At 37.9% G+C, this 27,367-nt stretch overlaps 1 protein-coding gene across 4 annotated transcripts in view; it reads right to left on the reverse strand.

Annotated features, from left to right (window-relative positions):
• shdb (Src homology 2 domain containing transforming protein D, b) overlaps positions 1–26,908 on the reverse strand; it is a 94,534-nt gene extending 67,626 nt beyond the window's left edge. For 3 of the 4 annotated variants that reach the window (XM_062027730.1, XM_062027732.1, XM_062027733.1), the window contains exons 1-3: positions 26,664–26,908; positions 22,330–22,699; positions 6,250–6,400 (exon numbers count right to left, since the gene is read on the reverse strand). In XM_062027730.1, coding sequence (XP_061883714.1) covers positions 6,250–6,400; positions 22,330–22,662 — 484 coding nt within the window. In that variant the 5' untranslated portion in view covers positions 22,663–22,699; positions 26,664–26,908. The remainder of the gene's footprint in view (positions 1–6,249; positions 6,401–22,329; positions 22,700–26,663) is intronic. The other variant, XM_062027731.1, reaches the window with a different exon arrangement.
• Positions 26,909–27,367: the final 459 nt, after the last annotated feature.

Consider the following 27,367-nt stretch of genomic DNA (forward strand, 5'->3'; position numbering starts at 1 on the left):
GACGTAAGACGTGATTATTGGGCTGCCCGGTAGTCACCATGGCGACCAAACGGAGGCCCTGGGGAAAGGCCCTGAGGCTGTGAGGAAGGAAGGAAAATGGAGGCAGCGCGGAGGAGCGAGGCAATAACAGGCGGGTAAGAGCAGCAGGAGGGGGGTGAGTGCGTATGTGCGCGATCTGTCAGCGTTTGATGTTAAGTCACGGCGACACAAGCACGGCAGCGCCCAATTCACGCTGCTCTACCTGCGCTCGCTGGGGGACTCCGGGTGTCAGCGGGCCTGCGGGGAGGAGGCGAAGATGGGAGCGGGGAAATAAAAAAAAACAGGCGTGTAGGGAATAAAATAAGAAATTCATTGAAAAAAATGATGGAGGGAAAACACAAAGAAGAGGGTGAGGGTGGTAATCTTCCAGGAAAGGTTAGAGAGGCTGAGGGTGGAGTTGCTGAGACATAAAGGTGCAGGCAGGAATGATACAAGCATCCAATGACTGCAGGGCAAAGAAAATGTATCATTAGGGATAATGATACATAAATGCGTTAAAATGTAATATCGGAAATTATCGGTATCGGTTTTTTTATTATCTGTATCGGGGTTTTTTTGTTGTTGTTTTTTTTATATTATATCAACATAAAAAACACAAGATACACTTACAATTAGTGCACCAACCCAAAAAGGCTGAGACTATTCTTGTCCAACACACAGGCTGATTCTAGTCACGTCAATGTCTACAGCAGGAGTCACCAACCTTTTTGAAAGCAAGAGCTACTTCTTGGGTAGTGATTAATGCGAAGGGCTACCAGTTTGATACACACTTCAATAAATTGCCAGAAATAGCCAATTTGCTCAATTTACCCTTAACTCTATGTTATTATTAATAATGAATGATATTTACACTTAATTGAACGGTTTAAAAGAGGAGATAACACGAAAAAAATGACAATTACATTTTGAAACATAGTTTATCTTCAATTTCGACTCTTTAAAATTCAAAATTCAACCGAAAAAAAGAAGAGAAAAACTAGCTAATTTGAATCTTTTTGAAAAAATTAAAAAAAATAATTTATGGAACATCATTAGTAATTTTTCCTGATTAAGATTAATTTTAGAATTTTGATGACATGTTTTAAATAGGTTAAAATCCAATCTGCACTTTGTTAGAATATATAACAAATTGGACCAAGCTATATTTCTAACAAAGACAAATCATTATTTCTTCTTGATTTTCCAGAACAAAATTTTTAAAAGAAATTAAAAAGAGTTTGAAATAAGATTTAAATTTGATTCTACAGATTTTCTAGATTTGCCAGAATAATTTTTTTGAATTTTAATCATAATAAGTTTGAAGAAATATTTCACAAATATTCTTTGTCGAAAAAACAGAAGCTAAAATGAAGAATTAAATTAAAATGTATTTATTATTCTTTACAGTAAAAAAAAAAAATGTACTTGAACATTGATTTAAATTGTCAGGAAAGAAGAGGAAGGAATTTAAAAGGTAAAAAGGTATATGTGTTTAAAAATCCTAAAATCATTTTTAAGGTTGTATTTTTTCTCTAAAATTGTCTTTCTGAAAGTTATAAGAAGCAAAGTAAAAAAAATAATGAATTTATTTAAACAAGTGAAGACCAAGTCTTTGAAATATTTTCTTGGATTTTCAAATTCTATTTGAGTTTTGTCTCTCTTAGAATTAAAAATGCGAGACCAGCTTGCTAGTAAATAAATACAATTTAAAAAATAGAGGCAGCTCACTGGTAAGTGCGGCTATTTGAGCTATTTTTAGAACAGGCCAGCGGGCTACTCATCTGGTCCTTACGGGCTACCTGGTGCCCGCGGGCACCACGCTGGTGACCCCTGGTCTACAGCTTGAGATCTCTGCCATGACAACCCAGCTCCAAATGACAAACTGGGAGGAAGTGAGTGCAAATGTGTTATCTCCCGACACTATCAACGTACTGCACCACCAATTAGGTGGCGGCGCGAGTGGCATCATAGGGGCAGAACAACCATTTGGCAAAAGAAAGATTAGCGAGACGGTGGGACTCCCCCGGGGGGGCGAGCAGATAAGATGATAGCAGACTTTTACACTGAATGAGGCGGACAGGGAGAGGCGGAGACGTTACAGGAGGAGAAACAAATGGAAAAAGGGTAGACGGCAGTGAGATGATGCAGGAGGGAAGAAGGGAGGGAGCGTCGGCGGTGGACGACCCCCCAGGGACAGACTCAGACAAAAAGGAATTACAGGAAGCCCTCGGTCTACACATGTACGGGGTCTATTATAGCTCAATGAGTCACTCAGAATATAGCATATTTATTTGGACTATAAGGCGCACTCATAATCCTTTCAATTTCTCAAAAATGGACAGTGCGCCTTATAACCCGGTGCGCCTAATGTACGGAATAATTCTGGTTGTGCTTACCCGCCTTGAAGCAATTTTATTTGGTACATGGTGAGATGATAAGTGTGACCAGTAGATGGCAGTCACACATAAGAGATTCCGTGCACACTGCAATATGACGGCAGTAAACAACACCAACACTTTAAATGTTCCATTGAAAATAAAGAACATTACACACGGCGCTCAAAAATATTTCAAAATATTTTAGTACAACTTTGAAGCCGCACCGCTCGATGGATTGTCGGCCCGTTACGGCTGCCGTAGTCAGAGATACCAGTATTACTATGGTGTGTGTATAAGGACCGCAAAATGGCACCCATTAGCGGACATTATCTGGCGTTTAGTTAAGCAATATTATTAGGGATGTCCGATAAATGCGTTAAAATGTAATATCGGAAATTATCGGTATCGTTTTGTTTTTTTATCGGTATCGTTTTTTTTTGGTTTTTTTTTATTTTATTTTTTTTATTAAATCAACATAAAAAACACAAGACACACTTACAATTAGTGCACCAACCCAAAAAAAACTCCCTCCCCCCATTTCTTTCTGTTATCAATATTCTGCTTCCTACATTATATATCAATATATATCAATACAGTCTGCAAGGGATACAGTCCGTAAGCACACATGATTGTGCGTGCTGCTGCTCCACTAATAGTACTAACCTTTAACAGTTAATGTTACTCATTTTCATTCATTACTAGTTTCTATGTAACTGTTTTTATATTGTTTTACTTTCTTTTTTATTCAAGAAAATGTTTTTAATTTATTTATCTTATTTTATTTTATAATTTTTTTTTTAAAAGTACCTTATCTTCACCATACCTGGTTGTCCAAATTAGACATAATAATGTGTTAATTCCACGACTGTATATATCGGTTGATATCGGTATCGGTTGATATCGGTATCGGTAATTAAAGAGTTGGACAATATCGGAATATCGGATATCGGCAAAAAGCCATTATCGGACATCCCTAAATATTACGCAAAACCAACTTTTCTTACCTTCTGGTACCTGCTGATCTGTTTTTGGGATCTGCATAAATCCTGAAAATTTGCGCAAGTCCGCCATTGTAGTCCTTCTTCTTTTTCTCTATCTTCTTGTTATGGGGCATTTCTAATATAAAGTTGTTAGAATAATCATGTGTAAGTTATCACACAACTCTTATGCTTAAAGGCCGTTGCTATAGTTATTATCAATTGTGCTGAAGTTGCACTTTTCTATCCGTGCAAAGACACAACTTACAATCTTGGATTGCGAGTCGTCTCGTATCAGTGTTTGTGTCCAGAACATCGAGCACCGTGACGCAGACAAAGCAGAGACGGGGCGATATCACGAGTACATTTCTGAATAATCATATATTGTGTCCAACTGGGGCTGCTGAGGTGACCCCCCCTTCCTTCAGAAGCAGCCTCAGTGATGTAACCAGGGACCGCCCAAATAAATAGAGGAGCACGTGGGTCTGGACCTTAGAGTGTAGGTTGGATCTGTAACTAAGAGTACAGCCCAAAACTTCTCTCCTCATTGAGCCAAATTGAACTCTGTCTCTGCATGATTCCTTGCTTCTTGTCTGTTTAATAGATGTCATCAGTGTTTGAACCTGACAAAAGTAGCGTAAAGTTCTTACTTATATCTGTCAGTAGACTAGCTATGAAAGCGCTAAAAACTACCGGTATAGTGGGTTCACATAATGCACCCACGGAACTTTAGATATTAGAGAGTTACGGTCGGACGTTTTTTCACGGGACACATTTCGGGCGTTGTTGTTGCACTAGTGAGATGCTGCTCTGTTATTGATTGAAGTAAAGTGTGAACGCCATTAAAACAGTTAGCGCCATCTTTTGACACTTCTTCCACTCCCGTCCTTGCACGCTGCACCGCTACAACAAAGATGACGCTGTCCAAGTGGAGGCACGTAAATAAGAACGGCGCATCCTGAAGAGACTGTCAGAAAGTGACTTAAAGATGATGTGTAAAACATCTTCTATGCAACAAGGGAAAAAATGGACTAAAAAACAAAACATGATATTGTCTCCTCTTTTTTTTTAATCTAATAATGTCATTTATGGCAGAAGGTGGTAAAATGAGGACCGCCTGTATGAACATTACCATGTATTCATTATTACCCCTTTGGAAACATAATGCTTTAAAGTAGGGATGTCCGATAATATCGGCCTGCCGATATTATCGGCCGATAAATGCGTTAAAATGTAATATCGGAAATTACCGGTATCGTTTTTTTTATTATCTGTATCGTTTTGTTTTTTTGTTTTTTTTATTTTTTATTAAATCAACATAAAAAACACAAGATACACTTACAATTAGTGCACCAACCCAAAAAACCTCCCTCCCCCATTTCTTTCTGTTATCAATATTCTGGTTCCTACATTATATATCAATACAGTCTGCAAGGGATACAGTCCGTAAGCACACATGATTGTGCGTGCTGCTGGTCCACTAATAGTACTAACCTTTAAAGGCCTACTGAAAGCCACTACTAGCGACCACGCAGTCTGATAGTTTATATATCAATGATAAAATCTTAACATTGCAACACATGCCAATACGGCCGGGTTAACTTATAAAGTGACATTTAAAACTTTCCGGGAAATATCCGGCTGAAACGTCGCGGTATGATGACGTATGCGCGTGACGAAGTCAGTTTAACGGAAGTTATGGTACCCCGTAGAATCCTATACAAAAAGCTCTGTTTTCATTTCATAATTCCACAGTATTCCGGACATCTTTTGCAATTTGTTTAATGAACAATGAAGGCTGCAAAGAAGACAGTTGTAGGTGGGATCGGTGTATTAGCAGCGGACTACAGCAACACAACCAGGAGGACTTTGTTGGCGCGCTAGCCGCGCTAGCCGCCGACCTCACCTTGACTTCCTACGTCTCCGGGCCGCCAAACGCATCGGGTGAAGTCCTTCGTCCTTCTGCCGATCGCTGGAACGCAGGTGAGCACGGGTGTTGATGAGCAGATGAGGGCTGGCTGGCGTAGGTGGAGAGCTAATGTTTTTAGCATAGCTCTGTGAGGTCCCGTTGCTAAGTTGCTAAGTTAGCTTCAATGGCGTCGTTAGCACAGCATTGTTAACCTTCGCCAGGCTGGAAAGCATTAACCGTGTATTTACATGTCCACGGTTTAATAGTATTGTTGATTTTCTATCTATACTTCCAGTCAGGGGTTTATTTTTTTGTTTCTATATGCAGTTAAAGCACGATGCTATCACGTTAGCTCGTAGCTAAAGCATTTCGCCGATGTATTGTCGTGGAGATAAAAGGCACTGAATGTCCATTTGGCGTTCTGGACTCTCATTTTCAAGAGGATATAGTATCCCAGGTGGTTTAACATACAAATCCGTGATCCACAATAGAAAAAGGAGAGAGTGTGGAATCCAATGAGCCAGCTTGTACCTAAGTTACGGTCAGAGCGAAAAAAAATATGTATTTCACTGCATTCTAGTCCGTCACTCTAACGTTCCTCGTCCACGAATCTTTCATCCTCGCTCAAATTAATGGGGTAATGGTCCGAATCGCTCTAGCTGCGTTGAAAACAATAGGAAAATATGAGGGAGTGAACAACTGACTACGTCACGCTACTTCCGGTAGGGGCAAGGTTTTTTTTTATCAGAGACCAAAAGTTGCGAACTTTATCGTCGTTGTTCTATACTAAATCCTTTCAGCAAAAATATGGCAATATCGCGAAATGATCAAGTATGACACATAGAATGGATCTGCTATCCCCGTTTGAATAAAAAAAATTCATTTCAGTAGGCCTTTAAAGAAAACTGTAAAGATATTATCACTTCCTATCTTGTACAACACGAGTAGAAGTAACTGCCTTACTCACCTGTTATGACACTCTGGGCCTCATAAGGGTCCATGTAGCCATTGTTCTCAGAGGGAACCGGTCTCACATCTGGTTCTGGTCGATGGTCCGACCGGGCATCAAACGGGTCAGAATAGTCCGTGTCCCCTGCCAGTGGAGCAGACGGCACGGCCTGAACAAGGACAGAACACTCATTTCAACATGTAGATGGCATGAAGTATGAGTGTTAGCTTTGGACTACATTGCAGTGCATATACTTCTCATACAACACGCTCAATAAATCAGCATTCTGGCTCATGACAAAGAAGCACATCCCCTCTCAGCAGTACTGACATGTGTACCCTTCTGTTGACAATGCCACCCGACTTCTTCCCTTTGTGGGCCAAAAGCTGAATTACACGCGTTTTCAAATTACAGGACCCTCTTCGTCCCCCAACAAATTGGGTGACATCAACCGTTACTGGTGCACCACACTGATAGATGGCTCTAGGATAGGCCCTTGGGCACGAGCTGACTTATTCTGGTGTTGTGGGAAGCACAGATTGTACATTAGAATCCCGACGTCAGCCGTTGGGCTTTGTGCTATGGTTAGACTGGTGACCCCACTCACCAAATTAAACACCCCTTGGAACTCCTGTTTCAGCGGCCTCTCTAACTCCCCGTCGCCGTTGAGACTAACCAACCTGACTCGTGACGCCGTTGAGGGACTTGCTGAACAACTTGCCCCGACCTCCCTCAGGGCCGTTCAGATCCGCATAGCCCTTGACCGCATCCTAGCCAAGGAAGAAGGAGTGTGTGCAATGTTTGGTGACCAATGCTGTACCTTCATTCCTAACAACACTACCCCCGATGGCTCAGTTCAGAGGGCCTTAAAGGGCCTCCAGGCCCTGTCTAGGGAACTACTGAAGTTTCAGGGGTCTCTGACCCCTTCAAAGATTGGCTTCAAAGCACATTAGGCAGGTGGACTGACCTAATTAAGTCTGTCTTGGTCTCCATTCGGAGCTTTTTTGGCCATCATAGCCTCATGCGGTTGCTTTATCGCCCCTTGGGCTAAGTGTCACTAAAGGGGGTCTAGCAAAGTGGTAACTTTAAGACTTTCGAGAATTGTTGGTTTACTTCCCTGACCATGACGACATTGACGTGGACTCCCTCCATCTATCTCCCATGTAAATAAGCTGTTGTTTTATTGCTAGCTTGCTTAAAGAAAAAAAACAGCACCTACTTTAATGTGGGGCGTGCTTTATAAGTTTTGTACAAGTAATAAAGATCTTATTAGAAGATCTTAAAGGGGGACTTGTTGGAAGCAGATCAAAATCATATCCATATTTAAGTGTTACTTCTTTCTAAACTCCTATAGTCATATAAAGAATAGCTAGTATTCCTCCTTCTTTTGAGTCTCATAGTAAGGTGTTGGCCTTCTAGATTGGAATGTGTCAGAGTAGAGATAACTCGGAGTAGTCTAAACAAAGGGAGTGGGGGCGAGGGACAGAGGGAAGATCACGGGACTTCCGGGGGTTGGAGGGGAGACCGAGCTAGACCGAGCTAGACCGATCTGGACCGGGCTGGGGAACGCTGGTGTGCTAGATTGGTCTCACGGTTGTCCTCTAAGCTTGGAGAATAAACCACAAAATACCAATTACTGCCTGTTGATTGAATATAAACATCAGCTTATGTGCCATGAAAAGAATCTGGGAGAGACTAGCAATTTGAATTCCCCATTGGAGGAATGCTGGTCAACGCAACACCTCTCAGCAGCTTGCATGCTAAGTAGATGCTTGCTTGTAGTTTTTATGCTAATATTTTGACACTTTACAAACAAAACAAAACAAAAAAACAATTAGCATGGGTGTCACATGAAAGACATAATAGAGGCCAGGAGGAACAAAAATAAATTAAAAAAAAGAGTCCTGTTTGTGTTACGCTACATTTGGCATGAGACTTAGACTTAGACTTCCTTTTGATTGTCATTCAAATGTGAACTTTACAGCACAGATAAGAACAACATTTTGTTACATTAGCTCATGGTAGTGCAGGATAAAAAAGCAATAAAGGTGCATATACCGTATTTCCTTGAATTGCCGCCGAGAATATAGTATTTGCCCGCCTAGAATTACAGCCGGGTCAAATTCGTTTCGCAAAATAATTAGCGCATGCTTGGCACTTCCGTCGGGTCAAATATGAGTCATTAAATGACTTCTGCCTCCTGGTGGTAGAGGGCTCTAGTGATCCTTCTTGCAACTGCTGGTACTGCAGAATACCGGTGCTGCAGAAGAAGACAACAAGCAGCAATAATGAGGAGCCATTGTTCGCTTGCACTTTTACCATGGAGGATTACATATCTAAAATAAAACAGTTTTCAAACTGGACTTTCAATCGAAGCAGAAGGTAATACTTAAAGGAAGATCTCCATCGAGACAGAGAGACTTTTAAAACTGAAGAAAGATAAGGAAGACTTCTATAGGAGCTGCGCATGGACTCATTTGTACCTAAAGGTAAGACCATAATAACGTTTTTTTTTTAATTAAATGTGCTTTTCATGATAAGGTTAGCGCCGGAGTGAGAAGAGGTTTTAAAATAATTAACGCATGCTTGCCAATCCCGCATGCTTTTGGTAAACGCAGGAGTGACAAGAGGTTTTAAATTAATTAGCGCCCCTGCAGCTATTCAAGGAAATACGGTATAAATAAATAAATAGGTTACTGTACAGATAAATATATTGCACTTTTTCACATGCGTCCACGTTTATGGATGTATGTTATATTGTCTTTTTTATTCCAGCGAGTTAATCCATTTTGCGGGGAATTGAGGGGATAATTTAATTATGATGCGTTCAAGAGTCTTACGGCTTGAGGGAAGAAGCTGTTACAGAACCTGGAGGTTCTGCTTCGGAGGCTGCGGAACCTCTTTCTAGAGTCCAGCAGTGAAAACAGTCCTTGGTGGGGGTGGGAGGAGTCTTTGCAGATTTTCTGAGCCCTGGTCAGGCAGCGGCTTTTTGCAATCTCCTGGATAGGAGAGACTTCCAGTGTGAGGCACTGCAGGCTCCAGTCCAGACAGAGATGCTGTTGGTCAGCAGGTGGTCTCTATAGTGCCTCTGTAGAACGTGGTGAGAACGGGGGGAGGGAGCTGTGCTCTTTTCATCCCGCGCAAAAAGTGCATGCGCTGCTGAGCTCTTTTTACAAGAGCTCCGGTGTGTAGTCCATGTCGTTGTTGTCACGGATGAGACGAATGCATTCATCGAGAGTCGTAATTCTGGTGTGGACCGATAGTTACAAAAAAACTGTGTGCACACGGTATTTTTGTCATGTGACCAAAACGGTGCAGTAAAAAAAACAAACATTTGCATCAATTAAAGATTCGGTTGGGAAACTGTGGTGACTCGTTACATGTCAAATATTTCTAACCAAAATTCCATCTGCTGGGTTGAATATGGAGGTTATTTTTAGATTTTGCTATTTTCACCAGTCCTGATTTCACCAAAAGCTTCTTGAATAAACTTTTAAAGATGGGTTTTGGGTTTTGGCAGCGCTGTTCTGGTAATCACAGTATTTTTTTTTTTGGCAGCTGAATTTTCGGTGCATCACTAGTCAATAGCGCGCAAATAAAAGGCTATATACCAGGGGTCACCAACCTTTTTGAAAGCAAGAGCTACTTCTTGGGTAGTGATTAATGCGAAGGGCTACCAGTTTGATACACACTTCAATAAATTGCCAGAAATAGCCAATTTGCTCAATTTACCTTTAACTCTATGTTATTATTAATAATTAATGATATTCACACTTAATTGAACGGTTTAAAAGAGGAGAAAACACGAAAAAAATGACAATTAAATTTTGAAACATAGTTTATCTTCAATTTCGACTCTTTAAAATTCAAAATTCAACCGAAAAAAAGAAGACAAAAACTAGCTAATTCGAATCTTTTTGAAAAAATAAAAAAAATAATTTATGGAACATCATTAGTAATTGTTTCTGATTAAAGGCCTACTGAAATGATTTTTTTTTATTTAAACGGGAATAGCAGATCCATTCTATGTGTCATACTTGATCATTTCGCGATATTGCCATATTTTTGCTGAAAGGATTTAGTAGAGAAAATCGACGATAAAGTTCGCAACTTTTGCTCGCTGATAAAAAAAAAAAGCCTTGCCTGTAGCGGAAGTAGCGTGACGTCACAGGAGCTAGTATTCCTCACAATTCCCCGTTGTTTACAATGGAGCGAGAGAGATTCGGAGCGACAAAGTGACGATTACCCCATTAATTTGAGCGAGGATGAAAGATTCGTAGATGAGGAACGTTACAGTGAAGGACTTGAGAGGCAGTGATGGACGTATCTTTTTTCGCTCTGACCGTAACTTAGGTACAAGCTGGCTCATTGGATTCCACACTCTCTCCTTTTTCTATTGTGGATCACAGATTTGTATTTTAAACCACCTGGGATACTATATCCTCTTGAAAATGAGAGTCGAGAACGCCAAATGGACATTCACAGTGACTTTTATCTCCACGACAATACATCGGCGAAATGCTTTAGCTACGAGCTAACGTGATAGTATCTTGCTTTAACTGCATATAGAAACAAAAGAAATAAACCCCTGACTGTAAGTATAGATAGAAAATCAACAATACTATTAAACCGTGGACATGTAAATACACGGTTAATGCTTTCCAGGCTGGCGAAGGTTAACAATGCTGTGCTAACGACGCCATTGAAGCTATCTTAGCAACCGGACTGCACAGAGCTATGCTAAAAACATTAGCTCTCCGCTTCGCCAGCCAGCCCTCATTTGCTCATCAACACCCGTGCTCACCGGCGTTCCACCGATCGGCAGAAGGACGAAGGACTTCACCCGATGCGTTTGGCGGCCCGGAGACGTAGGAAGTCAAGGTGAAGTCGGCGGCTAGCGCGGCTAGCACGGCTAGCGCGGCTAGCGCTCCAACAAAGTCCTCCTGGTTGTGTTGCTGTAGTCCGCTGCTAATACACCGATCCCACCTACAACTGTCTTCTTTGCAGCCTTCATTGTTCATTAAACAAATTGCAAAAGATGTCGAGAATACTGTGGAATTATGAAATGAAAACAGAGCTTTTTGTATAGGATTCTACGGGGTACCATAACTTCCGTTACTCTGACTTCGTCACGTGCATACGTCATCATACCGCGACGTTTCAGCCGGATATTTCCCGGGAATTTTAAAATGTCACTTTATAAATTAACCCGGCCGTATTGGCATGTGTTGCAATGTTAAGATTTCATCATTGATATATAAACTATCAGACTGTGTGGTCGCTAGTAGTGGCTTTCAGTAGGCCTTTAAGATTAATTTTAGAATTTTGATGACATGTTTTAAATAGGTTAAAATCCAATCTACACTTTGTTAGAATATATAACAAATTGGACCAAGCTATATTTCTAACAAAGACAAATCATTATTTCTTCTAGATTTTCCAGAAACATTTTTTTAAAACAAATTCAAAAGACTTTGAAATAAGATTTAAATTTGATTCTACAGATTTTCTAGATTTGCCAGAATAATTTTTTGGAATTTTAATCATAATAAGTTTGAAGAAATATTTCACAATTATTCTTCGTTGAAAAAACAGAAGCTAAAATGAAGAATTAAATTAAAATGTATTTATTATTCTTTACAAAAAAAAATAAAAAAATTACTTGAACATTGATTTAAATTGTCAGGGAAGAAGAGGAAGGAATTTAAAAGGTAAAAAGGTATATGTGTTTAAAAATCCTAAAATCATTTTTAAGGTTGTATTTTTTCTCTAAAATTGTCTTTCTGAAAGTTATAAGAAGCAAAGTAAAAAAAATAATGAATTTATTTAAACAAGTGAAGACCAAGTCTTTAAAATATTTTCTTGGATTTTCAAATTCTATTTGAGTTTTGTCTCTCTTAGAATTAAAAATGTCGGGCAAAGCTAGACCAGCTTGCTAGTAAATAAATAAAATTTAAAAAATAAAGGCTGCTATTTGAGCTATTTTTAGAACAGGCCAGCGGGCTACTCATCTGGTCCTTACGGGCTACCTGGTGCCCGCGTTGGTGACCCCTGCTATATACAGTACAGGCCAAAAGTTTGGACACACCTTTTCACTTCAATGCATTTTCTTTATTTTCATGACTATTGTAGATTGTCACTGAAGGCATCAAAACGATGACACCTGTGAAGTGAAAGCCATTTCAGGTGACTACCTCTTGAAGCTCATGGAGAGAATGCCAAGAGTGTGCAAAGCAGTAATCAGAGCAAAGGGTGGCTATTTTGAAGAAAGTAAAATATAAAACATGTTTTCAGTTATTTCACCTTTTTTTGTGAAGTACATAACTCCTCATGTGTTCATTCATAGTTTGGATGTGACAATCTACAATGTAAATAGTCATGAAAATAAAGAAAACACATTGAATGAGAAGGTGTGTCCAAACGTTTGGCCTGTAATGCAGTGTTTTTCAACCTTTTTTGAGCCAAGGCACATTTTCTTCATAAAAAAAATACAGAGGCACACCACCAGCAGAAAAGGTTAAAAAATGAACCTCCACCAGGTTGTCGTGCCTTATTTTGAGTTTGTCGTTGTTTCCCGTGTGTCGTGCTTTAGTTCCTGTCTTGCGCTGTTATTTTGGTGACCCTTCGTGTTTTGTTGGTGTTCTCCTGTAGCAGCGTCACGCCTTCCTTTGAGCAGCCGGTTTGTTTTCGCAATCAAGACTATATTGAAGTTGTGCGTACGCTATCCTTCTATGTGGGGACATTATGTCGTGTATGGATGTGCTTTGTGGACGCTGTCTTTGCTCCACACGCTGTAAGTTTTTGCTGTCGTCCAGCATTCTGTTTTTGTTTACTTTGTAGCCAGTTCAGTTTTACTTTTGTTTTACATAGCCATCCCTATGTTTCAGTGCCTTTTCTTAGTGGGACTTGCCTTTTGTTAATTTTTGGTTTAAGCGTTACATACCTTTTTACCTGCACACTGTCTCCCGCTGTGCTCTGCATATTGGGATCACGACAAACCATCCTTGACGCGTTCCGACTTCTACAAAGCAATGAACTACCTGCTGCCACCTACTGGTATGGAATAGGGAGTATTACAAGATTATCCTGCCGAGCTCTACACAGCACAGGCACTAGACAAAGGCACATTATTATGATTATTGATTTGCAAAAAATATTTATTGGACCAATTAGGTGAAGTTGCATAATTTCCCACGGCACACCAGACAATATCTCACGGCACACTAGTGTGTCACGGCACAGTGGTTGAAAATCACTGCTGTAATGTATATCAATTTCTACAATATATTACTTTAATTAGTTTTCGCGTAAAGAAACAACTAATTTTTAAAGTGTGGCGGCTTTTTTTTTGCCGTGGTGGGGCACCACAATTAATAAATTCAGGGGGAACCCTGACCCTGTCGTCGGCCAAATGTATATCATTTATATTGTCTATATCCCGCAACCCTAATTAAGGTCTAGACTAGGGATGTCCGATAATATCGGACTGCCGATATTATCGGCCGATAAATGCTTTAAAATGTAAAATCGGAAATTATCGGTATTGGTTTCAAAAAGTAAAATTTATGACTAAAACGCCGCTGTACGGAGTGGTACACGGCCGTAGGGAGAAGTACAGAGCGCCAATAAACCTTAAAGGCACAGCCTTTGCGTGCCGGCCCAATCACATAATATCTACGGCTTTTCACACACACAAGTGAATGCCATGCATACTTGGTCAACAGCCATACAGGTCACACTGAGGGTGGCCATATTAACAAGTTTAACACTGTTACAAATACGCGCCACACTGTGAACTCACACCAAACAAGAATGACAAACACATTTCGGGAGAACATCCGCACCGTAACACAACATAAACACAACAGAACAAATACCCAGAACCCCTTGCAGCACTAACTCTTCCGGGACGCTACAATATACACCCCCCGCTACCCTCTATAACAGGGGTCACCAACGCGGGCACCAGGTAGCCCGTAAGGACCAGATGAGTAGCCCGCTGGCCTGTTCTAAAAATAGCTCAAATAGCAGCACTTACCAGTGAGCTGCCTCTATTTTTTTAATTTTATTTATTTACTAGCAAGCTGGTCTCGCTTTGCCCGACATTTTTAATTGTAAGAGAGACAAAACTCAAATAGAATTTGAAAATCCAAGAAAATATTTTAAAGACTTGGTCTTCAATTGTTGAAATAAATTCATACATTTTTTTACTTTGCTTCTTATAACTTTCAGAAAGACAATTTTAGAGAAAAAATACAACATTAAAAATGATTTTAGGATTTTTAAACATATATACCTTTTGACCTTTTAAATTCCTTCCTCTTCTTCCCTGACACTTTAAATCAATGTTCAAGTACATTTATTTTTTTTATTGTAAAGAATAATAAATACATTTTGATTTAATTCTTCATTTTGGCTTCTGTTTTTTCGACAAAGAATATTTGTGAAATATTTCTTCAAACTTATTATGATTAAAATAAAATAAAAATATTCTGGCAAATGTAGAAAATCTGTAGAATCAAATTTAAATCTTATTTCAAAGTCTTTTGAATTTCTTTTAAAATTTTTGTTCTGGAAAATCTAGAAGAAATAATGATTTGTCTTTGTTAGAAATATAGCTTGGTCCAATTTGTTATATATTCTAACAAAGTGCAGATTGGATTTTAACCTATTTAAAACATGTCATCAAAATTCTAAAATTAATCTTAATCAGGAAAAATTACTAATGATGTTCCATAAATTATTTTTGTAATTTTTTCAAAAAGATTAGCTATTTTTTGTCTTCTTTTTTTCGGTTGAATTTTGAATTTTAAAGAGTCGAAATTGAAGATAAACTAGGTTTCAAAATTTAATGGTCATTTTTTTTCGTGTTTTCTCCTCTTTTAAACCGTTCGATTAAGTGTAAATATCATTAATTAATAATAATAACATAGAGTTAAAGGTAAATTGAGCAAATTGGCTATTTCTGGCAATTTATTGAAGTGTGTATCAAACTGGTAGCCCTTCGCATTAATCACTACCCAAGAAGTAGCTCTTGCTTTCAAAAAGGTTGGTGACCCCTGGTCTATAATAATGCACTTTGTGACTTCAATAATAAATATGGCAGTGCCATTTGGCATTTTTTTTCCATAACTTGAGTTGATTTATTTTGGAAAACCTTGTTACATTGTTTAATGCATCCAGCGGGGCATCACAACAAAATTAGGCATAATAATATATTAATTCCACGACTGTATATATCGGTATCGGTTGATATCGGACTTGGTAATTAAGAGTTGGACAATATCGGAATATCGGCAAAAAAGCCATTATCGGACATCTCTAGTCTAGACCACAAATATAAAAACACCTGTCTTTTTCTGACCGTTTTATACTTTAATAAAGCTGTCTTAAAGCTGGGTCAATAAAGTATTTCCTACATTTTTCTTAACAATACCGTCCCCAAATTTGCTGGTGATAGGTTCAAACTCCAGGGATTGCCACACACCGCCTGTAATTTGACAGACTGTTCAATTATTCTCTCATCCCTCCACGGTAGACATCGGTGTGGTGCACCGGCTAAAATGTATGCAAACATATCTGCGACGCACATTTGCTCACGGAGCGCGATCAATAAAAGCTAATAGATGCTTGCTTGTAGTTTTTATGCTAGTATTATGACACTTGTTTGTTAAAAAAACAAACAAAAAAACATTTAGGGTGCCAACAGAGGTTGTAGATGTTATATTTAGCAGGAATATTACTGGTTCCTAATATTCTCTTGTCACTTGAAAGACATACTAGAGGCCAGGAGAAGCTAATGTCTTGTTTGTGTTACGCTACATTTGGATGCCCAAATGGAACAAATGCATTCATTCATTGAGTCGTAATTCAGGAGGGAAACAGCAGTTCACTGGCTCGTTGATGGCGACAAAGGTAGCCATATGGTCACACACACACGCACACACACACACACACACACACACACACACACACACACACACACACCCTTTGGCAAAATGCAAGACTAGGACTCTTTGTCTCAGCCGTTTTCAGACAAGTGGAGCTTACACACCAAGTCTCAAAATAAAAAGGTGATTTTAACCCCCAGCATTGATTCTCCTTATCTACGGATGTACTGGAATCCGCGGTGTTAATTAGAGTGCGGCTTTCCCACACATCCTGGGGAATTAACAAGGGAACTCGCTACTCGAATCACCTTCGCAGCAACTTTTGCGATGAAAACAGTAAAACTTTGATCCCACGCGAAGCTGAACTGACTTTTTCAAAATCTAAATTTGCTGAATTATTTTTTTAAGATCAAATCGACCTTTTTTTTGGTCATTCATGGCTTTCGCACGTGTGGTTATTAACTGTTAGAGGAATGTTTTCCGCATTTGGGCAAAATGGAACGCCTTAGAAATGACTAGATTTGGACTTGGTTCTGCTCAAAGAAGATATACAAAATGAATGTACCCTAGAGGGGGGTGTCAAAAATAAAAAATTAAATTTTCCAATGAGTCGCGATTCTTATTTGTAACGATTCTTGACCGAATAAATGATATAAAAAATATATCATGACTTGTCTGAAAATATATATATAATTAAAATATATATACCTTTTTTTTTTTTATTTAAAAAATATATATATCTTTTTTTTGTTTTTTTATTAAAAAAAAAAACTTTTATTTTAATTTAAATATATATATATATATTTTTTTTTAATATATTAAAAAATATATATATTTTTTTAATATTAATTAAAAAAAAATTTTTTTTTTTTATTAATTAAAAAAAAGATATATACAGTATATATATATATTATTATTTTTTCATTAATTTAAAACATTTTTTTTTTATTCATTTAAAAAAAATATATATATTTTTTTATTCATTTAAAAAATAATAATTTATTTAATCATTTAAAAATATGTTTTTATTTTTATTTATTAATTAAAAAAAAAAATTGTTTTTTAATTTATTCATTTAAAAATATACACTACCGTTCAAAAGTTTGGGTTCACCCAAACAATTTTGTGGAATAGCCTTCATTTCTAAGAACAAGAATAGACTGTCGAGTTCCAGATGAAAGTTCTCTTTTTCTGGCCATTTTGAGCGTTTAATTGACAACCACAAATGTGATGCTCCAGAAACTCAATCTGCTCAAAGGAAGGTCAGTTTTGTAGCTTCTGTAACGAGCTAAAGTGTTTTCAGATGTGTGAACATGATTGCACAAGGGTTTTCTAATCATCAATTAGCCTTCTGAGCCAATGAGCAAACACATTGTACCATTAGAACACTGGAGTGATAGTTGCTGGAAATGGGCCTCTATACACCTATGTAGATATTGCACCAAAAACCAGACATTTGCAGCTAGAATAGTCATTTACCACATTAGCAATGTATAGAGTGTATTTCTTTCAAGTTAAGACTAGTTTGAAGTTATCTTCATTGAAAAGTACAGTGCTTTTCCTTCAAAAATAAGGACATTTCAATGTGACCCCAAACTTTTGAACGGTAGTGGATTTTTTTTTTTTTATTCATTTAAAAAAAAATAAAAAAATTATTTACTCATTTAAATATATATATATATATTATTTATTTATTTAAAAAAATATATATATATTTTTTTTATTCATTCACACACACACACACACACACACACACGCACACACACACACACACACACACACACACACACACACACACACACACACACACACACACACACACACACACACACACACATATTTTTTATGTTTTGTTTTACCTCTCCTGTCCAGCCAATCAGGCAAATCATAGCGTTGATCTAGATGATCATATCTGGTGTACAGATTTAATTTAAGAAAAGAGAAATGGGGGACAACTCTCTTGTTGCCTTATTTGTATTTGACTTCATCAAATGTTTGGGTAGGATTTTATTAAACAAAACCAGTTTTCATCTAAGCAAAATTGTAAAAAATATCAGAGATGTTAGTCAATTTTATCAAGTAATGTAGTCAATCATTGTACTGGCACCTAATTTTATTTAAATAAGTATTGATTTTGAATCGAGAATAGATTCTGAATCGAATTGTTACCCCTAAAAATGGAATCAATTAGAATCGTGTGGTGCACAGCCTTAGCACTGTGTGTTTTATATCTTTGCAAGTACACACCTATTGTATCTCATTTAGGTTACAGAGGAAAAAGTACCAGGTGCAAACTTTCAGCTTCGATCCCCGTCAAAGTGGGATCGGGACAAAAGCAAAACCATTTTAGAGATTTCTCCGAACTTTTAGCAACTCTGTTCTCATTTGTATTGCTACTTTTCGTAAAATCAATTGTTAAACTTCCATTCTCGTCAGCGCTCGTCATTTTAACAGCCTTAAAATAAAAGAATCTGGGTAGACTGTTCCCTTCTAAAAGAAGGGTCCCAACAGAACTCTGGTCTGGACCAATAGTTACAAAATTATTCTATGTACACTTTGCACTGGTATTTTTGTCATGTGACCAAACACGGCGCAACAAAAAAAATAATTTGCATCAATTAAAGATTCGATTGGGCAGCTTTGGTGACTCGTTTCGTGTCAAATATTTCTAACCAAAATTCCATCTGCTGGGTTATATGAAGATTATTCTTAGATTTTGCTATTTTCACATGTCCTGATTTCACCAAAAGCTTCTTAAATAAACTTTTAAAAATGGCGTCATCACAACATCGGATTTTGGCAGCGCTGTTCCAGTAATCACAGTATTTTTTTCCGGCGGCTGATTTTTCGGTACGTCACCAGTCAATAGCACGCATATAATAGGCTATATACCAGACCTGGGCATTCTGCGGCCCGCGGGCCACATCCGGCCCTTTGTGCGTCCCTGTCCGGCCCGCGTGAGGCCAATTATAAACTACAAATTAAATTTAAAAAAGTATCTATGTCGAGTGTGCAATACAACGGTGCTGCTTTTGTTTTGAAAACCGTTATTTGTATTACTTCCGTGTGGACGTATGCGTGTGCGTGATTGTGAGTGAATGTGAACAGCTGCAATCACAAATTACAAAATAAAGTTGAAAAAACATCTATGTCGTGCGCGCAATACAACTGTGCTGCTTTTATTTTGAAAAGTATTATTTATGGGCGTGTGTCCGTGTGTAACCTGCGAGTGAAGGTGCACATGCAGCGACAAGTGATGCACGCTTTACACCCGAGACGCTAAAAAGAGAAAAGTTGATGAGGAATGGCGTGTTTTCAACAAGACATGGACTGCCGAGCAACGTTCCCTCTAAGGTGCGCGCCTGCGCAATTGCGCACTGCTCAAGCGTCCTCTGCGCACAGCAAATATATGCCGCGCACCAAATCAAATCCCATCTGAATTCTAAACAAAATAAACACATTTATTCTATGTAATTTTGCAATGCAACTCTGAGTGACAGTGACAACAAGCGGCCCTAACGGTGTTCGTCAACACCGTTCAATTGAACACCGTTCAATTATTGTAACGTCTATCGAGATGCTTCGAGGACAGGAATTATATCCATCACTTTATTGAGCAAAACTGTTTATATTGGGCCATAACCACACCAAAAACATGAGTTTTCACACTTCTATCTGGAAAAACTAGTCATTTTCTGCCATACAAACCAACTTGTCATCTGTCACCAACACGCATACCACTAAACCACTGGTGCGTTTATGGCCACACAAAAAGTCGGACAACTCAAACACCACACAAAGTTACACTATGACTCCTCAGTCATACGTGTGCTTATTCTACAGTCATTTATTATTCATGTTAATTTATTTATATTAGTCATGGAATGCTGTTACACACACTATGTTGAAGTATTACTATTATTATTATTATTATTATTTATCTTACGGTATATATCAAAAATAATATTGAGCAAAATGTAATTGAAATATTGTCGATGTGGCCCTCCAGCAGTGCTCGGGTTGCTCATGCGGCCCCCGGTAAAAATTAATTGCCCACCCCTGCTATGTACAGTACAGGCCAAAAGTTTGGACACAACCTTTTCATCAATGCCTTTTCTTTATTTTCATGACTATTTACATTGTAGATTGTCACTGAAGGCATCAAAACTATGACACCTGTGAAGTGAAAACCATTTCAGGTGACTACCTCTTGAAGCTCATCAAGAGAATGCTAAGAGTGTGTAAAACAGTAATCAGAGCAAAGGGTGGCTATTTTGAAGGAACTAGAATACAAAACATGTTTTCAGTTATTTCACCTTTTTTTGTTAAGTACATAACTCCACATGTGTTCATTCATAGTTCGGAAGTGACAATCTACAATGTAAATAGTCATGAAAATAAAGAAAACGCATTGAATGAGAAGGTGTGCCCAAACTTTTGGCCTGTGCTGTATATCAATTTCTACAATATCCATCCATCCATCCATTTCCTACCACTTGTCCCTTTCGGGGTCGCGGTATATTTCTTTAAGTAGTTTTCGCGGACAAAAACAACTCATTTTTAAGGTGTGGCGGCTTTTATTTTGCCGTGGTGGGGCACCACAATCAATTAAATGACCCCGTCGTCGGCCAAATTGATTATAATTGATATTGTTTATATCCTGCAATCCTAGTTAAGGTCTCGACCACAAATATAAAAACACCTGTCTTTTTCTGACCCCTTTAAAAAAACTGTCTTATAGTATTTCCTCCTTTTTTCTTAACAATACCGTCCCCAAATTTGCTCTTGTGGGGTCTCTCAGCTTGCAAAACCAAACCCTATTGATTATTGGTGATAGGTTCAAACTCCAGGGCAGGGGTCACCAACCTTTTTGAAAGCAAGAGCTACTTCTTGGGTACTGATTCATGCGAAGGGCTACCAGTTTGATACACACTTCAATAAATTGCCAGAAATAGCCAATTTGCTCAATTTACCTTTAACTCTATGTTATTATTAATAATTAATGATATTTACACTTAATTGAACGGTTTAAAAGAGGAGAAAACACGAAAAAAATGACAATTAAATTTTGAAACATAGTTTATCTTCAATTTCGACTCTTTAAAATTCAAAATTCAACCGAAAAAAAGAAGAGAAAAACTAGCTAATTCGAATCTTTTTGAAAAAATTTAAAAAATAATTTATGGAACATCATTAGTCATTTTTCCTGATTAAGATTAATTTTTAGAATTTTGATGACATGTTTTAAATAGGTTAAAATCCAATCTGCACTTTGTTAGAATATATAACAAATTGGACCAAGCTATATTTCTAACAAAGACAAATCATTATTTCTTCTAGATTTTCCAGAACAAAAATTTTAAAAGAAATTCAAAAGACTTTGAAATAAGATTTAAATTTGATTACACAGATTTTCTATATTTGCCAGAATATTTTTTTTGAATTTTAATCATAATAAGTTTGAGGAAATATTTCACAAATATTCTTCGTCGAAAAAACAGAAGCTAAAATAAAGAATTAAATTAAAACTTATTTATTATTCTTTACAATAAAAAAAATAAATTTACTCGAACATTGATTTAAATAGTCAGGAAAGAAGAGGAAGGAATTTAAAAGGTAAAAAGGTATATGTGTTTAAAAATCCTAAAATCATTTTTAAGGTTGTATTTTTTTATTAATGAATTAATTAATTAATTTAAACAAGTGAAGACCAAATCTTTAAAATATTTTCTTGGATTTTCAAATTCTATTTGAGTTTTGTCTCTCTTAGAATTAAAAATGTCGGGCAAAGCGAGACCAGCTTGCTAGTAAATAAATACCATTTAAAAAATAGAGGCAGCTCACTGGTAAGTGTTGCTATTTGAGCTATTTTTAGAACAGGCCAGCGGGCTACTCATCTGGTCCTTACGGGCTACCTGGTGCCCGCGGGCACCGCGTTGGTGACCCCTGCTCCAGGGATTGCCACACACCGCCTGTAATTCGACAGACTGTTCAATTATTCTGTCATCCCTCCACGGTAGACATTGGTGTGGTGCACAGGCTAAAATGTATGCAAAGATATTTGCGACGCACATTTGCTCACGGAGTGCGATCAATAAAGCTGTCACGGTGATGGTAAATGAGACGAGAGTATTGAGGAAGTGCTTGCACCCCCTCGCTCTCACGTCCCTCTGAAGCCTAATTTGTCATCCCCTACTGAGACACTTACAGGTTCTTGCTGGTCATCTAAGGAGATTGCGCTCAGCAGGATCTTGGTGCGCCCCAGGTCCTGGGAGTCCACTTTGATGAGTCTGTGTTTGGGGGATTTGACGTCTGCGTTGGAGGACTTCATGGGCGAGCCATACACAGGGGTGGCGGGCTCGGACGTTCCCGATTCGGCCCTGGACCGGTTTTCTGGGTCTTCGTACGGGTCCTCAAAGTCAAGTTCCCTCTGGAGGCGGTAGGCTTTTAGGATCTCGCTTTCCGTGTAGTCCGGCGTGGGAGGCTGGGGCGGTACCTTCCTGCTGCCGAAACTCAGGTAGTCTTTGAGCCACTTCGCCATGGCGGCGCTGCTTCCAAAGTCAGTGTGGTGGATGAGACTGGATGAGGAAGACAAGGAAAGGTTACAACAGGGCTGTCCAAACTTTTTGATTTGGGGGCCGTATTGGGCTAAAAAAATTTGGCTGGGGGCCGAAAGTCGACTGCATGTAAAGCAGGGGTCACCAACGTGGTGCCCGTAAGGACCAGATGAGTAGCCCGCTGGCCTGTTCTAAAAATAGCTCAAATAGCAGCACTTACCAGTGAGCTGCCTCTATTTTTTAAATGTGATTTATTTACTAGCAAGCTGGTCTCGCTTTGCTCGACATTTTTAATTCTAAGAGAGACAAAACTCAAATAGAATTTGAAAATCCAAGAAAATATTTTAAAGACTTGGTCTTCACTTGTTTAAATAAATCCATTAATTTTTTTACTTTGCTTCTTATAACTTTCAGAAAGACAATTTTAGAGAAAAAATACAACCTTAAAAATGATTTTAGGATTTTTAAACACATATACCTTTTTACCTTTTAAATTCCTTCCTCTTCTTTCCTGACAATTTAAATCAATGTTCAAGTAAATTTATTTTTTTTATTGTAAAGAATAATAAATACATTTTAATTTAATTCTTCATTTTAGCTTCTGTTTTTTTCGACGAAGAATATTTGTGAAATATTTCTTCAAACTTATTGTGATTAAAATTCAAAAAAATTATTCTGGCAAATCCAGAAAATCTGTAGAATCAAATTTAAATCTTATTTCAAAGTCTTTTGAATTTCTTTTAAAATTTTTGTTCTGGAAAATCTAGAAGAAATAATGATTTGTCTTTGTTAGAAATATAGCTTGGTCCAATTTGTTATATATTCTAACAAAGTGCAGATTGGATTTTAACCTATTTAAAACATGTCATCAAAATTCTAAAATTAATCTTAATCAGGAAAAATTACTAATGATGTTCCATAAATTCTTTTTTTAATTTTTTCAAAAAGATTCGAATTAGCTAGTTTTTCTCTTCTTTTTTTCGGTTGAATTTTGAATTTTAAAGAGTCGAAATTGAAGATAAACTATGTTTCAAAATTTAATTGTCATTTTTTTCGTGTTTTATCCTCTTTCAAACCGTTCAATTAAGTGTAAATATCATTAATTATTAATAATAACATAAAGTTAAAGGTAAATTGAGCACATTGGCTATTTCTGGCAATTTATTGAAGTGTGTATCAAACTGGTAGCCCTTCGCATTAATCACTACCCAAGAAGTAGCTCTTGGTTTCAAAAAGGTTGGTGACCCCTGATGTAAAGTAACATATATACACATACATATATTATATTTATATATATATATACATATATATATATATATATATATATATATATATATATACAAACCCCGTTTCCATATGAGTTGGGAAATTGTGTTAGATGTAAATATAAACGGATCCTTTTTAAGCCATATTCAATTGAATGCACTACAAAGACAACATATTTGATGTTCAAATATGGGGGGGGCGCCACCTAAAATCTTGCCTAGGGCGCCAGATTGGTTAGGGCCGGGCCTGCGTATACCGTATTTTTCAAGTATAAGTCACTCCGGAGTATAAGTCGCACCGGCCGAAAATGCATAATAAAGAAGGGAAAAAACATATAAGTCGCACTGGAGTATAAGTCGCATTTTTTGGGGAAATGTATTTGATAAAAGCCAACAGCAAGAATAGACATTTGAAAGGCAATTTAAAATGTCTAAAGAATAGTGAACAACAGGCTGAATAAGTGTACGTTATATGAGGCATAAATAACCAACTGCTATGTTAATGTAACATATTATGGTAAGAGTCATTCAAATAACTATAACATATAGAACATGCTATACGTTTACCAAACAATCTGTCACTCCTAATCGCTAAATCCCATGAAATCTTATACGTCTAGTCCAGGGGTCGGCAACCCAAAATGTTGAAAGAGCCATATTGGACCAAAAATACAAAAACAAATCTGTCTGGAGCCGCAAAAAATTAAAAGCCATATTACATGTGTCATGAGATATAAATTGAATTAAGAGGACTTAAAGGAAACTAAATGAGCTCAAATATAGCTACAAATGAGGCATAATGATGCAATATGTACATATAGCTAGCCTAAATAGCATGTTAGCATCGATTAGCTTGCAGTCATGCAGTGACCAAATATGTCTGATTAGCACTCCACACAAGTCAATAACATCAACAAAACTCACCTTTGTGCACTCACTCACAACGTTAAAAGTGTGGTGGACAGAATGAGACAGAAAAAGAAGTGGCATAAAACACGTCCTAGAAAGTCGGAGAAAGTTATATATGTAAACAAACTAAGGTGAGTTCAAGGACCGCCAAAATTAGTAGGACAAAACGGCGCTCGCCAAATACTCGAATCAGTGAAGCATGTTTAATATAAGCAGTGTGATTTATAACAATTAGGGAGGTTTGTGTCATGTTTGTCCTCCTACACAAACCATACTAAAACAAAAAATATATTTTTTTCCGCTCATCTTTTTCCATTTTTCATACATTTTTTGAAAAGCTCCAGAGAGCCACTAGGGCGGCGCTAAAGAGCCGCATGCGGCTCCAGAGCCGCGGGTTGCCGACCCCTGGTCTAGTCTCTTACGTGAATGAGATCAATAATATTATTTGATATTTTACGCTAATGTGTTAATCATTTCACACATAAGTCGCTCCTGAGTATAAGTCGCACCCCCGGCCAAACTAGGAAAAAAACTGCCACTTATAGTCTGAAAAATACGGTAATCAACGTTGCATCAATGTCTTGTGCCTAGGGATGTCCGATAACATCGGCCTGCCGATATTATTGGCCGATAAATGCGTTAAAATGTAATATCGGAAATTATCGGTATCGTTTTTTTTATTATCTGTATCGGTTTTTTTTTTGGTTTTTTTTTGGTATTTTTTAATTAAATCAACATAAAAAACACAAGATACACTTACAATTAGTGCACCAACCCAAAAAACCTCCCTCCCCCATTTACACTCATTCACACAAAAGGGTTGTTTCTTTCTGTTATTAATATTCTGCTTCCTACATTATATATCAATATATATCAATACAGTCTGCAAGGGATACAGTCCGTAAGCACACATGATTGTGCGTGCTGCTGCTCCACTAATAATACTAACCTTTAACACTTCATTTTACTCATTTTCATTCATTACTAGTTTCTATGTAACTGTTTTTATATTGTTTTACTTTCTTTTTTATTCAAGAAAATGTTTTTAATTTAGTTATCTTATTTTATTATTATTTTTAAAAAGTACCTTATCTTCACCATACCTGGTTGTCCAAATTAGGCATAATAATGTGTTAATTCCACGACTGTATATATCAGTTGATATCGGTATCGGTTGATATCGGTATCGGTAATTAAAGAGTTGGACAATATCGGAATATCGGATATCGGCAAAAAGCCATTATCGGACATCCCTAATAATGTGCTAATTCCACGACTGTATATATTGGTTGATATCGGTATCGGTTGATATCGGTATCGGTAATTAAAGAGTTGGACAATATCGGAATATCGGATATCGGCAAAAAGCCATTATCGGACATCCCTACTTGTGCCTGCTGGTTACACCCAATTGCTTACATAGTAAATAGATTGTTGTTGTGTGTACTAACATTGATGTGTGATAACATTGAAAGATGTGTTTAGAAGCAATAAGACTGTCCTCGGAGTGACTGTTCACACCTGTTCTAGGACTAAAAAGATTCCGAGCAAGTGTTGGCTTATAAAAATACCATAATAAATCTTCAGGAAGATTAAATTGTTAAGTAATCAGGCAGCAAAAAGGAGCGTTAAGGGAAACTATCAGCTGGCCAAAAGACACTCCTTCTGTTTTGCTATGTGAACTTTGCCCAAGGCTGCACTTTTACAACATTAACACGGCAGCACACAGAAAAACTAGTAGAAATAATAGCGTATAAATCCAAGTGTCAATGCAAACAATAGCAAGAGGGAAGAAGCGCACATGGACTCACCAGCAGCGTGTTCAGCCTCTCACACACATGGACTCACCAGCAGCGTGTTCAGCCTCTCACACACTTTGCAGGCTTTATTCCGCCTTCCCTCATGTCGCCCACTGAACAAATGTCCTCCACGCTCCTAATCCTGCCGGGGGTGGTCGTTTCTTCTTCTGTTTTCTTACAAAAGCGAGCAGGGTGCGGGATCAATCCAAGCAGGGATCCTGAGAGGAGGAGGAGGACAAGGCAAAGGTCCAAGTGAAGTGAGGAGTGGGAGTGTTTGCAGCTGGCAGAAAGAAGAGAGAAAGTCACAGCGTTTAAAGGGGAGGGGCTTCTCTCCAGGGGGAATGTCCTATCAGCTTCCCGTTTATTCCGCGTGCACCGGAGCGTTCATTCATTGAAATATCTGCAAACATGGAGCACCTCCTCTAAAAACATCACGCAGAGGGAAACAAATAGAAAGGATGTGCATTATTTATCCACATCCCCGGAGTGACGGTGACTTGTGTTGTATAAGCGTCAGCTTCACAATCTAATGAGATGCTTAATCCATCTGAGGAAAGGAAAGAAAACATGCTTTATCAGTATCACGCTTCAAACCCCACGTCACTACAAAACATGCTCGTTGGAGACATTAATCCTGACGTCCTCATTTGGATGAATAAACAAATCAGCACAAGTTGTTTTACCGTATTTCCTTGAATTGGCGCAGGGAATATAGT

The sequence above is a fragment of the Entelurus aequoreus genome, linkage group LG19, assembly GCF_033978785.1.
Source record: "Entelurus aequoreus isolate RoL-2023_Sb linkage group LG19, RoL_Eaeq_v1.1, whole genome shotgun sequence".
NCBI classification, from domain to species: domain Eukaryota; kingdom Metazoa; phylum Chordata; class Actinopteri; order Syngnathiformes; family Syngnathidae; genus Entelurus; species Entelurus aequoreus.